The following is a 17,426-nucleotide window of genomic DNA, read 5'->3' on the forward strand; positions in this document are numbered from 1 at the left end:
AAAGATTGTTGTTTGTGAAAAATTCCTTTCAGCTGGGTTTTAAATGTAGCAATTTAAGTTTCAAGAAAATTCATTCAGCTTATTTTCTTTCAATTTGTGAATTTGGGCAAGGGAGGGTTTTCAAAATTTTCCCAATCTTAGGAACAATAGATTGTCTGAGAAAATGGATGAGTGGAAAAAAAATCGATTAATTTGTTTAACTTGTTTTTGGGCAAAGGAATTTACCCTGTTTTTGGGCAAAAATCTTACCTGGGCAGAGTTTGCTTGCTGTTGAAATTTATTTTATCAATTAAAACTTGATTTTTGTTTGTTTTAAAAAAAAATATAAACTTGAGTGTGTGGGGGAGACGTAGGCTCAACCCCACACACCCACATACGTGGGCTGCAGGCCACATAGTGGGGCTACAGACCACATAGTGGGCTGCAGACCCACTACGTAGGGCGGCAGTATCCCACATAAACCCCCTCCTTTGCCACAAAAAACAAAATAGATATATTCACCTGTTTAAAAAAAATATATAACATTGCTGGCAGTGGGCAAAAAGACCCAATCCCAGCCAGTTTGCCAGTCAAATTGGTATTTGAAAAAAAAAAAAATATATATATATATATATATATACACATGGAGGTAACCTTAATGTATTCAATTTTGGTAATTTTAAATGATTAGAAAAAAAGATAATGATTAGGGAAATTTTATGATGGAAACGTTTCTCAAATTTTATATAAAGATAGACAAATATATATGTATATATATATATATTGAAATTAGAGAAGTTGATTTAAATATGAATATTGATTGGATACTTTGTAAATGGAGTTTTATAGTAAACATGGGCTAAAATTTAGTTCAATTGGTTTTAATTGAAAAAGATCCATATCTGCATTATATTATGATTTTGTTTTCAATTATATGGTTGATGTATTTGTTTGGACTTAATTAGAAATTTTAATTGCAATGTACCGTTTTTAGTCATGTTTGGGTTTGGTGACTTATTGGTCCAATTTTTGTGAAAAAGGAAAATTATCATATGTATTTGAGTATGTTTCGAATTCAAGTTGTTTTCTTCATTCACAAGACAATTGGTTGAATGTTGACTTTTATTCCCTTGTTGTTCCCTCTGTGTGATCGTATCTTGAATTGTTATTTTTAAGGCAAGTGAACTTGATGGGATATTCTTTTACTCCATTAGAGTATTCTGGTGTTTTTATGATAGGGAAATTATCCTTGTGTTTGTGTTGGAATATGGTTGAATGCAAGTTATTTGTGCAAGTTATTTATGGTGGTTTTTCTTGCTTGTCCCTTCATGTGGTCACGTCATAGGAGTGACCGAATTGTGTTGTAATACCTCCAATTTGGTTACACCTTGGTAGAGGAATCATGTAACTTTATTGTTCGTTCAGTTGTGCTTGAACTCTGCATGTTGTTACTTGGCCTTTGTGTTGCCTTGGAGTTCTTTGGAGGTTGTGTAGTGTCATATGGGAGAGTGTCTTCTAAGTGGGGGCCGGGACCCAAAGTGGTTGCCAGGATAACCCCTCAAAAGTTGGTTAATTAAGTGATAACATAATAACATTAAACAAAATTAATTGTGCCTTGTTCATGGTTGAGTGCTAGTAGGCTCAAGATGCAATGGGAAGGCCTAGAATGGCAAACCAACTACCTTGTCTTCACGAAAGGTTTGTTGGGTCCGCATGAGTCATGGATGGGGGTCGGGGGTTTGGGAGAGGCTATTGGGATAACCTAGGATGGGGGTCGAGGCCTATGGAGGGTTGCCAGGATAACCCATACCAGCTATGCGGTGACACTCTTCCCTTATGTTCACTAGTGTGTAGTCTTGTGATGATTTTTATTTGGAGCACTCTTGTGGGAGTCATATCGATATGTTTTTACCTTATGTAAGTATCCGATGTGCATGTTAGACCATGTGATGCTTTATAGTGGTTTGCTTGAGGGCCTTATTTCTATCTCCTAGCACGGAGGGGTGGTTCCTTTTTGGGGCCACATGGTTGGGTGGTAGTGCCACTTTCCATCGGAATTTTGTTCGTTCCTTTCTTGCAAAGGATTAGCTTTTCAGGTGCTCTAGTTGTCTTTTATGGGATTTGCTCATCTCATTGTACCAATGGATCCTCTTTTGTTCTTCTTGAATCATTCTTGTATCTCTTGGACCTCATGTGGTCAAATGTATCTTTTGGTTATGTATGCCTTCATGGCGAGATGTAATTTTTAATGTAAACATTGTGTGTTCTTATGAAACTTAGTGAATATGTGCAATGTAATATTAATTAAACCTTGAAATGTAAAGGAGATGTATTGATGAGTGTTAGATGGTTAAATGTGTATCTTTTATTCAAATCACTGTTGTAATGTAATGGAAAGAATAATCATGAATGAAATATAGACATGTTAATGTTATCACATGCAATTGTATGAAACAATCATTGTATAGTGTAAATTGAGTCTTTATCATTAAATCATCTTAAGTGGATTAATTAACGTTAAGAAATGTTTAGTTTAATTATGTAAACCTTGTTGGGAAACTCTTTAGGAGTTTAAGTTAAGTCTTCCGTTGTGCAAATTATAAGTAATGTTATCTTAATGCATCATTCTGTTTATTAAAGTTTTTAAAAAAAATTATTTACACGCTTTTCTAGTGTTTAGTTTAATCCCTTCGTGGTTTCCTGACGGGGCGTTACAAAATGGAAGTTATCGAAATACTGTTTGGCATTTCAACAAACCTCTGTTCAGATGATTTCAGTAGTAACAAAAATATCATGATCAATTTACAACAGGATGTTAAATCACAGTAAACTATAACATGTAAAAGACAAAAGCAGAGTTATTAGATTAAATCACAGTAAATATCATGTATCTTTTATTCGAATCACTGTTGTAATGTAATGGAAAGAATAATCATGAATGAAATATAGACATGTTAATGTTATCACATGCAATTGTATGAAACAATCATTGTATAGTGTAAATTGAGTCTTTATCATTAAATCATCTTAAGTGGATTAATTAACATTAAGAAATGTTTAGTTTAATTATGTAAACCATGTTGGGAAACCCTTTAGGAGTTTAAGTTAAGTCTTTCGTTGCGCAAATTATAAGTAATGTTATCTTAATGCATCATTCTGTTTATTAAAGTTTTTTAAAAAAATTATTTACACACTTTTCTAGTGTTTAGTTTAATCCCTTCGTGGTTTCCTGGCGGGGCGTTACAAAATGGAAGTTATCGAAATACTGTTTGGCATTTCAACAGACCTCTGTTCACATGATTTCAGTAGTAACAAAAATATCATGATCAATTTACAACAGGATCTTAAATCACAGTAAACTATAATATGTAAAAGACAAAAGCAGAGTTATTAGATTGAGATCTGACTATCTTATGAAATCTGAAAATAAAAGAGCCGTAAAATAAAAGGTCTTGTACATTTGATGCAAGAAAGATCACAAGAATCAAAGAAAGAATTTAACTTACAAAAAATAGCTGTCAGTGACACCTGATGGAAAGCACCGAAGTCTCAACTCCATCAGGTTATCAACCATTTGCACCAAAGAGCACTTAAAGCAATCTCACCCATCATTATAAATATGCCCTCAAGTATGCTATGGCAAACAAATTCCTTGGTTATCGCTAGACCAATTTGATCCAAAAACAGCTAAGTATATTCCCTTCAACTGACCCATTGTTAAGTCAACAAAAGTTACTGTGTCTGGTCAAAACAAAACGTATGCAGAATTCATTAACAATAAAGTAAGCATAACACAACTACAGTTCTGATAAGTGGAAACTCCACCGCTCAAAGCAAATAGATTTTGAAAGATAAAATCACATTGTCAATCTCAAAATTGAATGTAGAGAAACACCTTACGACGCTTGGAAGCAGGAGAACCTCCAGAGTAAGCATCATGAGATCGATCTGAATGCTGCCTTTCAGTATCAGATTGGAGGTTTTCATTACCAGTGCTATTATCTGTATCATTCTGTATGACAAATCCGAACATGCAACAGCAGTACAAGTAGCATTTAATATCATTGACAGGAATACAAACAGCTAAAAGCACATCTACTAGTACAAACTTTTAACAGAACACGTTTCATGGACATTATGATACTTTGCAACAAGTACAAAGAGTGATTAGGTGAAAACTAAACCTGGTTCCTTGGAATTTCTGCTCCATTCCTAGCAGATGAACATTGCATATCAGTTGATGTTCCAGGTTGTGCCTCCCCACTATAACTTGATGATGGACCCTCAGAACTTGAGGCCTTAGGATGTCCCTCAACCTCATGATGAGAAGCTGATGCTTCAGATTCCCTCCCAACTACATGTGGTAAATTAGGCATCAAACGTTGCAGTAGTCCCAGATAATCTACTGTGGCATTGTCCCCATGTAAACCTGAGTACAACTCTGACCGATTTTGACTTCTCTCTCCTATCTGTTCACTCATTTGTAGCTGACTGCTTGGAAATGGATTTTGCAAAGCCTGCAAAACCACATCAGATATTGCAATAGGTGCTCGAGTCTGGTCTGCAGCTGGCCTTGAAATATTGGTAGTTGTGGAGTTATGATGGATATGAGACATTAAGTCGACACTATTACCCGTTCCACTGCCTGCTTGTCCTTCAGACATCATACCAGAAAATATCTGACCAACTCCAGGAGGCAGTTGTGCCAAAGTGCTACCTTCACTATCAGATATACCACCATTGCTCTGCTCATAATCTCCTTGCATGTTATGAGGACCAAGGTGTATGCTATAAACATGTACACTTGATGGTCTCTGTTGGGACAGACCTTGCTCTGTTATTAAACCTGCACCATCAGGACAACAAGATCACACTTCATATAGAGTGTAAAAGTCGGAATCTCTGCAGCTAAAAATCTGTTTCTTCATATAAAGAGAAGGCAGGCAGAAAAACAAATCAAGAACATTTGTAACTATCTTGGACAGTGTTTTCCTTTAAGGATTGAAGAGATGCAAGTAAACAGTCATTAAACTTACATTGATGTCATAATTTGAAGGCCTCAAACAATATTGCTATATCAAAATCAAAATCATTCATACTGCTAATACAGACAGTAAAGAATCCTATAAATACTAGATATGACCAACTTAGAGGATTACCAAGATTTCTAGAAAAAATCAGTGAAGCTACCAATTTGTGCATAAGAATGAAATAAATGCTTCATGCAACGTAAAGAATACTCTATAAGCATATCAATTATTGTACCTTTTATTTTCTTCATCAACTATAGTTATACACAACATATGACAGTAAAGAACATGATTAACTCGAACCTCTTGTTGCACAGACAGTACAGCATCCAATAGAAGATTAAATACGCTCAACTAGGAGGAAGGTTGTCAGAAGTTGTGGGAGAATTTCTAATGTTCATCTGCCAAGGAATATAACCACACCTTTACTTGCTAGTCCTACTAAATATGCACTCTGTACAACCATTAACACTGTCATGCCTAAATCCCTAATGGGATGAATGATTTAGTACAAACAGACTCAATGAATTTCTAAGAATATCATTACCAATTTTTTAATTGTAAATAAATAAATTAGAAAAATCAATATATAATAATTATGTATAAAAGATACTACAATTAAAAAAAAGATAAAATGTTACTCAAATTGCACGGCAACAACATATTGAAATTTGTAGCTTTAGGATTTTAGTCTTTTAATGAGGTGTCAACAATTGAAAGATAAAAGTGAAGGTGGTAGAAAAATAAAGACATATCTGGAAAATGTTAGATGATAAACATAATACTATCGATAGAATAATTACAATAGTGAATAAATGTAGTGAGACTCAATAGCCCATACAACCCATGACGAAGACATAACAAACAAAAACGATTATACCTACTTAGCTGGTTCAGGTTTGGGTTTGCAGATTCAGAAAAAAAAATGTGGGGTTGGGTTTCTTTTGGGCTCATTCGGACACAAATTGAATGTGTACATATTACACACTTATCCATAGAAAATAAACCCTTCACAATTTAATAATAGAATCCTTTTAATTTAAACCTTAACATTTAACAGTTTACTAAATGATACTGTAGTTACATAAATTTGTCCACTTAATTAAATGAATATTTAGTATTTATTTGATTATTTAACCATCGATCAATAATTAATTAAATTAATATATTTAATTAATTCATCTTAACCCTCTTCTCCTATTAATTAAATAAATTATTCAATTTATTTGATTTAATTCATTTAACCAAATTCAGACCATTAATTAAATAAATAAATCATATTTATTTAATTAAATCTTCTCTCACATTTAAATAAATTAGTATTTATTTAAATTCCCCCAAAATCCCATCTCTCACATTTAAATAAATAAATTATTTATTTAAATCACCTTTATCCTCCACCCACTTGTATTTTCCTACAAATGCAAGTTGCACAACTATTTTAAATAAATCATTTATTTAAATCACCTTTATCCTCCACCCACTTGTATTTTCCTACAAATGCAAGTTGCACAACTATTTTAAATAAATTATTTATTTAAAAATCTTATTTATCCTCACCCACTTGAAACCTTTAATGGTTTCCCTTAAAGTATTCAAACTTAATGGCTTCTTTCTAGAGTCTTCTCAAGCCTTTAATGGTTTTCCTTAAAGTCTTCAAACTCAATAGCTCCCTTCTATAGTCTTCTTAAGCCTTTAATGGTTTCCCTTAAAGTCTTCTTAAGACTTTAATGGTTTCCCTTAAAGTCTTCAAATTTAATGGCTTCCTTCTAGAGTCTTCTCAAACCTTTAATGGTTTCCCTTAAAGTCTTCAAGCATTTAATGCTTTATCTTCCTTTTTCTCATTTAAATAAATTAATATTTATTTGAATATTTACCCAAATGCAAATTACACCATTTAATTGAAATAAATGATTTTATTTTAATTGAAAATCCCAAAATTCCTCCCACTTGCATTCTCCTACAAAACTCACTTGCAATCCTAACCCCCTTCTAGATTCTTTTAACCCCTTCCTAATTAGCCTAACCCATCCCCTAAATATTGTCACATTCCTAAGCAACTTGGAGTCACTTCTCAAAGCCCTCAAAGTCTTTGAAAGGCATTTAAGGCTTTAAGTCTTCAAATGGTTAACCTCTAAAGTCTTCCAAACCATTAAAGGCTCTTACATAACCATTTATGGTTAACTCACCTTTTACCTTTGGTTAGAGACTTTCCTCTAACTTAACCATCCTTTTGACTCATGGGTCTCTTCCAAAGCATTTATTTCTTTGACTAGGGTAACCATCATGTCCCCTCAAACATTTAATGCTCCTTATCTCTCCTCTCAAGCCTCCTCATGGTGACACTTGTCAACATGGGATTGGGTTGAAAGTGTCACATGGATTGAATATCTTTCAATCCTAACCCTTGTTAAGTTTGCTCAATCTTAACCCTTCATTTCCCCATTTCTTCTATAAATAGAACCCTTCTCCTCAAGCAAAGAAGGAAGCATTAGAGTATTGTTGTTATACTGGTATTAGCATAGAGCTTTTTCATAGCATCACTATCTACACTTGCATAGCATTTGCTTATCATATTCAACCATCTTGAATCTCCATATGGCATCCATGGCTAGTGCTAAAAGTTGAGAGCTACACTCATTTGGGACTTGGAGAGGGGAGAAACAAGGGAGAAGCATCAAAAGGCATCATGGAAGCATCTTAGGGAGGCTCTTCTCCTTTCTTTTATTTTGTTAAACTTCTTTCATGCTTTTTGAAATCTCTTTTGATATGTTTGGAATGGTTTTTAGTTCTTTGTTTTGTTTTTATGGTTGAAACTAACTTATTAACATTGAACTTTGTTGTTGCCTTGTCCCCATTTCCATGATATCAGATACACTTCTATTATGAACAGGAAGATCAAAAGAAAGATCAATTAATAGCCTTTTATTATTCTCATATTCCACTAAATCAGGTTTAGAGTACACTGGATCCAGAAATGGGAAACCAACACCAAGAAAGAAATGGACCTGAAGCAGTTCTAAAATCATTGCAATAAAACCAGAGATCCAAGCCAAAATGTTATCTAAGGCATAAGGGAAGAAGTAAACAAAATGAAACCCGAGAAAAAAATTAAAATTAAACCAAGAATCTGAAAACACATTAGTATTACAAAACAACCAGGCATAAAGAAAATTACTTATCACCAAGACTATGTGGCAAATAAAACTAGGAATATTGAACAAACAGTGGACAATGAATGATAAACAGAAGGCGATCTCCTTTGTATGACTGACATGCTCAGCTGAGGATGCCCTACCAAGCAACAGCAAATTAATGGCAGTGAGTGAACATTCGGTCATGGGCAAACAGATAGTGAAAAAAAAAACATTAAAAAGACATCATTTTGGCTTCTAACAGATTCTCCAAAATTCATTTGGGTTCCCCAGGTTCAAGTGGGACAAATCCACAGTCAAAAACACGACCCCTGTCCAAGTCCCGACCAGATCAACCCCAATCCCAAACTGAGTTCAAACCAGACCCAAATCCAAGGCCTGCACCTAGCAAAATCAGCTGCTTAGTATTATACTAATCAAACATAACAAACCTCTATGCACCACTGAACTAATTTGTATAGGTACTGTTGATGTGCATTTTATGCACATAAAAACACAGAATAAAATACCAAAGTATTTTACCCTCTCTTGAACAAAATCACCTCAGATGCTAAATATCTAATCAATTAAGAAGATTCCAAGGTTTCTACGGTCAGTTATTGACATGTGGGTAACTCAATGGCTTGATGTGATATGCTGTTTTCACTTGGGCACTTACGTAATTGTTCAAACCTAGAGATGTTTTCATGGATCTAGAATTGGAATAGGTTATGCAGATGACTTAAGATTTTGCACTTTGATTTTGATCTATTCTAACAAAGATTTATTTTTTTAAAAGGACAAAAGGAATAGGGTTTAGGAATTCTATTCTAAAACCTAGAATGCAAGAAATAACAAATGATTCAATGTAATCCTACAAGGCAAGGTCTCACTATCAAAGAACAATTTGACACCAACTTAGTGCAATCATCTAAGGTAGATTTCATAGTAATGATTTCTATCAAACATTGATACCATCAAGGCAATGCATACCAATGGACATGCAACAATTGAAGTTAAGTTCAATTTTAAATTCCAATTGACCACACAAAACTTACAATCAACAAGAAGTTAGTGGTATGGATTAAATGGATTCCACACAAATGCATTCAACAACTCTTTCTTTCAATCTAAAATGCTTGAAAACAAATTCTAATCTAAGTTGGAGAGAATGAGAACCACAAATGCATACAACACTTAAACAAAATCACCAAACTTCGATGATTGTATTCAAATCTGCAGCATGTAGACGACAATTCTCAAAAATCTCTCCCTTACAAATGAGAAAAATGGGGTATATATGGAGCCTCAAAAGAAATGAATAACCAAGAATCATTTAGAATCAAGGACCACGATCATGCCAACACGGCCCTAAAGTTGCCCTAATTAGGGTTTACATCAAAAAAGGAATCACCAACATGTGATTCAATGGAATGATGCCTAGTCATCAAACAGGAAATCTTCTAGAAGATTTCGGCCTGCATTCCCCTCTAGCAGCATATTCCAAGAACTTGGTCAAAAATCAATCTAGCTCCTCCATGGTAATGCTAGACAAAGCCTCCTAGTGAGCATCAATCACATCCAGCACATCCAAACAAGCATCCAAAACACTCTCCCAATCTAGCATAAGCTTCTGCGAACTATGGACATAAATCAGCAAGGAAACCAAATCATCAATTTGATTCTTCTTCAAAGAATCCAACTAGTTGAAGTACATGAGCTTCATCTTTTCTCTCAACTCTTCTAAGTGTAGACTGCTAAAAGCACTAACATCTACGCCTAACCATTCTTCAATGGATGTAAGGATTTTAGATTGAATTTCCTAAATTGATCCTTCCCTCTCTGCACAATCTCTTTGTGCATACTCATAAGTAGATTTCCGCATGGCCAATGAACAATACCAACCCTGCAAATCATAGATATCTCTCTCATGCACAACTCCCTCGTGGATCAACGTGGGCATCGGAATTCTCTTCAACACACTGAAGCAGGGAATAATCTTCTCCTATATTGGCTGGAAATCATCCCAAACTCCTTCCCAATATTGCATCTTGAATGCGAGCAATGATGTCCTGCCAAATGCCTAGATAAACGGAGTTAGGAAATCATCCGCTTGCTTTGTCACATCTTCAATCCCCTTACCAAACTCTACATGTCTATTCCTCACTGCCTTATGATCAAAGTGAAATCCACGATCAACCGCGATAGGTGAGACAAAGGTGGGATCCTCACGCCTCATCCCTATAATATATTCCTCAAGTTTCATGTTCTCTTCCTGATACATATTTTTCTTCTCAATCTCCCTATCCAACCTCGCATTGATTGCTCAGACTGTATCATCAAGTTCCTGGAACTCCTGCATCTTTGCAATCCATCCAAGGGTGATCAAAGTAATCTGATAATCCATGGGAGTAGCCACATCCTTAGTCACATCACCCATCGAGATAGCCACTTGTGCAATTCGCACACCAGTTTCATCTCTAGATATATTTGAAAATATCTTAGCTTTCTTTGGTTCTTTCTCCTTATCATTCCTGGCAAAATAGTCATCAATGTCATCAATGGGCTATGTCCCTACCATCTTCTTCCTTTTTTTCATGCTCCCCAATAAACCAATCGAGAATGGTGGAAATCTCCATCCCATCATCAAGACACATCTCCTGATCAAGTCCTCTCAATGCTGAGATAACATCATCATCTTCCTCCTCGTCCTTCGTCAAATCATAAACATTATTGCCCAAACTATCCTCCAACTAGACAGTGGGAGATCCTAGCTATTCTTCATCTTCATGCCATGGTGTCGATGTTGCTATAGCATGTAACTCTTGAATATTTTCCAGCAAAATCACCGTATTGGAGCATTGTTCAAACTCTTTGCTCCTCTCTGGCACAACTATCTCCTTCACTAATGAGGAACTAAGGGGAGATAAGCAGTGCTAGGTTTATGTTCCTTCTTCGATGACTGACTAACTGTCTCCTTCCCCTTCATTTTGGATTCTCCTAGGATTCTCCAGGCATACCCTTCCTTAGTGTAGGAGCATGACTCTCCTCATCTGCATGTATCCTTGCATCACCGATTGTTATTTGATCATCTTCAAGAGAGGACTCCTCTTGTCTCATTTTCTCATAGGTGAAGGTAACACCCATATCTATCAACTTGTTCATATACTTGTCTACCCATTCCTTGGAGAAATCAATAACTTCTCTCATAAGCACATTCAAATCCACCACCTCTGGCTGCGACCAACTAGGCAAAAGGATAGGTTTCTTTACTTCATTTTCATATTGCAGATGAGTATGATCACTATCATCAACTATTTGATCTGGAATGAAGAAAAGTTCACATATCCTCATGAAATCAACTGACATTTTGGACCACATCCTCTTCCTTACTGCTTGTTCATCCATGAGATTAGCCCAATAGTCCTCAATGTCACCCTTATGTATGAATCTTTCTCCCTTGATTCTTTCAACACTCTTATGCGGAACAAATCTATCTCTTCTCTTGTAAGTTCCAAGGCGATAAAATGCAATCTCATCAATCACCGAACCAACTGTAGCGGCAGTGTGGCATACCTCTAAAGTCTTTCCTATTGCAATAGGGAAAGTTATCTATGTTTTGTGCTTCTCCTTCTAGATGAAATCAAATTCTAGAAGTTGTCTCACCACCTCAAGTAGGATCATTCTGTCTGTAGGATACCTAAGAAGTTTGTAAGGTGCGGATTTGAATCCCCGAATCCATAGGTATGTGAAGGTGGGAAACTGTATGTACCACAATCCATATTTCTCTATTGGCTCCATTGCCGCCTTGGACAACCTATTGTGGATCCCAACCTGCAACATCCTTGTAATATACATGGTGAAAGCATCGTCCACCCTCCTGTAGTCTTCAATTTTATGCATATGAAGTTGTGGATAACATTCATAACTTCTGAATTGTCTTGGTCCATTCCCGACTTCGCCTTTGCATATCAATCCCTTGTATGTAACAAATCTTGCAAGTAGGTATACAAGGTAGGAAGTCGTCTCGAATGATTTAGTCTTTTCCACATTCCTCAACTGAAAATCCAAATTGTCACCTATAATCTTGGCCCAATTGACCCATGTTCCTCTTATACAATCTTCGATAAAATAAAACATCCATCCTTCGAACAAAGCACCTTGCAGCATCCCCATTACTCGTTTGAGCAGGAATATCAAGTCATTGTATTCATCCTTGAAATCTGTACACAAGTCTTTTAGGTGCCTTGGAATGATGAGGCCTTGGTTCAATCATCCATTCCTTGTTCACAATTGTCTTACACGCATCGGCGTTAATTTTGTATTTAGCTTCATACTCATCCTTTGTTCTTTCTTTCATATCTGCACTCTGGGAAATTCCAAATAGTTCCGCAATTGCATCTTCAGCGAGGTAGGCAAGAGTTACCCCTTTAGGAGATCGGATCATCCTAAAAATTGGATCATAATGCCTTGCACACTCCAAAACGAGCTCGTTGCATTGTATGGATTGAGGAAACCCAGCGGCATGATATATGCCACTCTTCATGTTATTGGCGGAAAGGGGAGAAGGAAGCTGATTCTTTACTCCAAACATTCTCTACCGCATCCGCTCCATATTCAGGAATTCCATGTTCATATCAGTGATTCCCTTCCATCAGGAGGACAACTAGAAATCCAGATAGAATTACTCTTGAACAATCTCCAACTAATCCTTCCTCGCACCGATTCCGGATTTAGACATGGTACCTATATGAAACTCGAAGTCAATATCATGGAAAATTATTCGAATAATACCATTTTCAAAATTTTTTAAGTTCTGATTTCTTATGATTTAGACGAATTTAAGGATGTAAAACAGAAATTCTAGCATTGTTCTTTATGAAATCTGAAAATAGAATGAAAATGTGACAAGAGTAGGTAAGGTCTAAAACCCTCATAAAACCCTTAGTTTCAGACGTATATAAGGTCTGTTTTCAAAACAAAGTCTGAAGACAAATGTGATACACTTAGAAAAATGTCAAAATTAGCGTCCGGAAGTATACCACAAATCTGGAAATGCTTGGAAAAAGGTGTGGAAAGGTCTGATTTTCAATCTTAAATGTCTGAAGACACCCTTCCAAGGTCAACAATGGCTGCCCAAAGTCTGAAGACAACCTGCAACTTTTATAAATCGGTCATTTCAAGGGGTTGCAGCCATGTAAAATGTTCACATTTGACGAATCTTACCTTCCCAAGGTGAAAAATGGCCAAATATGGGCAAAGACAAGTGGCTAGTAAAAATGAATGTCTGAAGACAAGTCTGGAAATGGTGTTTTAAACTTACACCAGCAATGGAACCTTCACCACATACCCCTTGACCTCACTAAATTTGGTGCACAAGTGACTTCGCCCAAGTATGTAGACAGCTGGAAATGAAAATCAGTCTAAAGACAACCTGCAACAAGTGTTTCAAACCTACACCAGCAATGGTGTACCTTAGAAAATGCTTTCAAACCACTCCAAAATGGCCTCCCAATGAAATCGCCCAAGTGTGTGATGGATAGAAGTGAAAAGTTAAATCTGGAAATGCGCACTTCAGCCAATCATGGGGTCAACATAACTTCCAGCAATGGCATTAAACTCAGGTCTAAATGATATGGCAGCCTCCCAGCAACAATGGAGCTCAAGACAATCACAAAAACCACCCAAAATGAAGGGCAATCTGCCTTGCTAACAAAATTGTAGCCTCCCAATCATGGCGCCATCTCCAAAAATCGCCAAGTGTGACCTAATCAGCCACCAAAATCGCTGCAACCACTTCCTTCAATGGGGTGCCAAGGTGAAATTGGGCAAAATCGCCTTACAATCTGCAACTCTAACTCTCCAAAACGTTGTCCAATGGACACTTAGGCAAAATCACCTAGCTGAGAACTCTTCAACCAGCCACTAAAATGCCTTCAATCAATCACATCAGCAAATATAATAATATTATATTGCTGGTTGGGCTCTTTTAAACTTGTTTTTACCTTGTCAATTCACCACACAAGCAATGTGGGATAAAACTTTGCCTTTAAACTTGCCTGGGAAAATCGATTTGCCTTAAGGAAAATATTTTAATCATTAAATGATTGTCACAACCCTCCTTTATCACTTTTGGATTTAAAATACAAACTCTATTATATTTTTGGATAAGCTATTTAAATGATTGAATGAATATTATAAAAGGATAAAATAATAATACACACACATGGAAAATATACATTATTTTTATTTATTTATTTTCCACATCCAATTATGGCACATGTTGTAGGAAGAATAAGAAGCTTCTAGAGGATTCTCCACCACCTTGCATGTAACTCCTCCCACTAAGTCTAATCAATTTGCATGAAGTCCAAAATTGGGGAAAGAATCTCTTTTTTTTAATTAAATTTTCAGATAGTGGAAAGGAGGGAATTCTCTTATAAAATTATATGCAAGTTTCAAAGAGGGGAGTTGATTATGTTTTGAAGAAAAATTTCCCAAGTTTAGAAGTAGGATTCTCTTTGTTAGTCTCATTTTGGTTGCAGGAATTTTTGAGTTGTTGTTGAAGGGTTTCTCTCAAAGTTGCAAGGAAGGATCAAAGAATAGCTAGAGGATTCAACTTCGAGCTTCAGTAAAACCAGGTTCTCTCCTTTTATCATATGAGGAATTTGTATAGTTTTTAGATTCTTTGGTTGAATATAGTATTCTGAAGAAATCATCTCTCAATTTCTAGATAGGAAGAAATAAATAAATCTATTTTTGTTTCTTGAAGAAATGCAGTGATATAGTTTCTTCTCTTTTTTTATGCAAATGCAGATCTCTCTTGCATATCTTATCTATTTTAAAAGGTAGAAAATCAGATTTTTGCTTTTCTGTTTTCTCTTATAGATGATATTGAATGTAAAAATAAATAAATCCCCCTCTTTGTGAATGAATAAATAAAATTTCTCTGTGAATATTAGTTAAATGAGTCGAATAAAATTTCTCTGTGAATATTAGCTGAACCTCTGTGAATATCAGTCGAACAAACTATCTCCCTGTGAAATCTGAGAATAAATAATCTCCTGTAAACAACTCTCTATCCCCCTCTCTGGACTTTGGTTGAGGAATAGAATATAATCCCTCTGTAATAATCTGTGCATCGCTGGAGCAAATTACTTCTCTGGTTATTTTTATTTCTCTATTATATTTCGTCCCTGGGATTAATATGATATTCCCTCTTACATTAATATCTTCTTATGTATTCATACCTGTTTGTGTATTCTTTTTTTATATATATACAATTCAATATCCTGAAATGAACTATAATATATATATATATATATATATATATATATATATATATATATATATATATATTTTTATGCATTATGTATTAATAAAATTTATGCGAAGTGATTGATGTTTGTATTGCACGATAAAGTGTCTGTGCGTACCGGCTCGCAGGTGAAGGACGGAGTTAATACTCCGCAGGGAGTGGTACCGTAACGGTACCCCCCACTAGCCTGCGGTCACTACTGCGGCAATGGCCGCAGGGTAGTGGAGGGAACCCGTGGGGTCCCACTCCCCTTTACCCTTGTTAATGCCAATTCAACTAAATCGAAGGGCCAAGTTAATTCTTTTTTTGAGATATGTTTTAAAATGTTAGTTATTTAAATTCCTTTTTTTTTATATAAATATAAATTTTAGTTAATAAAATTTTTAAACTTAGGTAAATTTTAGATTTATAACTAGTTTTAACAAATTTATATTAAATGATACTTAGATCCTCTTAAGATCCACTTAACAATTAAATGACTTGAAGCTAAATTCTATGTTGGGATTAATGGTTTTATAAGCGATATTCTCGCATGCAACTTACCCTACCTTCGCTTCATGCAAATGTCTGTACATTGATTTCAATTATTGGTGATCCCTTCTTCATGCAAATTATACGTTTAAATATTATTATGCAAGTTCCTAATCGTTATTATTATGCAAGTTTCCCAATCGTTATTATTATGCAAAGTTATATTTCAAGTTTTGAATAATAAACAATGTTAGTTATGGCTTTTATTCCATGTAATTCATCAAGTAGTTATCTCAATTAATTGAGCCTTGCAATGTCTAAATTCATAATTATTTTTCAAGCATGATGTTATCATAAGTTACAAAATTAAATAAAGGAAGTTGGAAAACCAAAACCTAGTAGCGTTCGGTATATACGGTGCCTCTGGGTCACGCTTACGGGTAATGCCGTCATGTTGAACTACTGCACTTAATGCCTAATAAAGCTACATCAATGACGTCTGTGGCATCGTCCCTATAAATCGCCGGGGAGTAATAAGGGACACTTGGAAGTTAAAATCCAAGGGGCGGGTAATCCCCCTTGGATCGATAATTTAATAAGATAATTCTACACGATCTTTCATTCGCTGAGTTAAACTATAGTAAACCCCTATAGGGATGATGAGTGAAATGCTTTTATAAAACTGATTTAATCTCGAAGAATTATTGTCGATTGGCAATTGGTCAAGGGTGACGCTCATGATAAGAATTAGGATCTAGTTGTTTTAGGCCACAAGAAATAGGCCATCTTGAGCCTTTGCTTAAGCGCTACCATCGTGGGTAGCAACCGCAGAGAAACTGTCTGGGACATTGACCCTAGAAAGGGTTGCGTACCCACTAATCAGTTTACATCAAACCATAGAATAGAAAATAGAACTACATACTTTACGCCTTGATCCCGTGCCGAAGCGGGTATGTAGGCAGTCTTGGGACGGAGTTGTCCCTCGTACTCAGGCGTTCGTGGGTGGGGTCTAGGCTTGGTAAAGAAAGGTTGAGTAAGAATCCTATTTTGAAAGATAAGATAATTAATTTGGAAAAACTAATTCAATGCATACTCGGAAAGAATCCTGTATGGATTCGCTTGACTTTCCGAGGCTTTAAGCCAAATTCCAAGGCCGAATTCAAGCTTGTATTATGTTATTAATTACTCCCAAGGACGGCGACCTCAGTGCACTTCTGTTAGAAGAGTGTAGTACTTAGTGAGTGGCTCAGGACCCGAATGGTCCCGATGAGTCTAAGTCTCTGGCCAGAGCACCTCCTACCCCGATTGGATAGATGCCTACCCCGCATGGGTAGATGCCTATCCCGATTTGGATAGATGCCTACCCCGTATGGGTAGATGCCTATCCCGTATTGGATAGATGAAATCTTATGTCCCGTATGGACAAGTGCCTAACCCGTATGGTTAGATGCTCATCCCGGATAGATGAATGCCTAATCCGAATGGATGGATGCC

The 17,426-nt window shown here is 35.9% G+C and overlaps 1 protein-coding gene across 8 annotated transcripts in view; it reads right to left on the bottom strand.

Moving 5' to 3' along the window:
* Positions 1-17,426, bottom strand: part of LOC131078410 (ubiquitin-like domain-containing protein CIP73) — a 142,596-nt gene that overhangs the window by 31,360 nt on the left and 93,810 nt on the right. For 6 of the 8 annotated variants that reach the window (XM_058016100.2, XM_058016103.2, XM_058016102.2 and 3 more), the window contains 2 exons: positions 4,164-4,825; positions 3,875-3,991 (listed from right to left, as the gene is read on the bottom strand). In XM_058016100.2, coding sequence (XP_057872083.2) covers positions 3,875-3,991; positions 4,164-4,825 — 779 coding nt within the window. Of the gene's footprint in view, positions 1-3,485; positions 3,721-3,874; positions 3,992-4,163; positions 4,826-17,426 lie in introns of all 8 variants that reach the window. The other 2 variants (XR_009113781.2, XR_009113783.2) reach the window with 1 other exon arrangement.

The sequence above is a fragment of the Cryptomeria japonica genome, chromosome 3, assembly GCF_030272615.1.
Source record: "Cryptomeria japonica chromosome 3, Sugi_1.0, whole genome shotgun sequence".
NCBI classification, from domain to species: domain Eukaryota; kingdom Viridiplantae; phylum Streptophyta; class Pinopsida; order Cupressales; family Cupressaceae; genus Cryptomeria; species Cryptomeria japonica.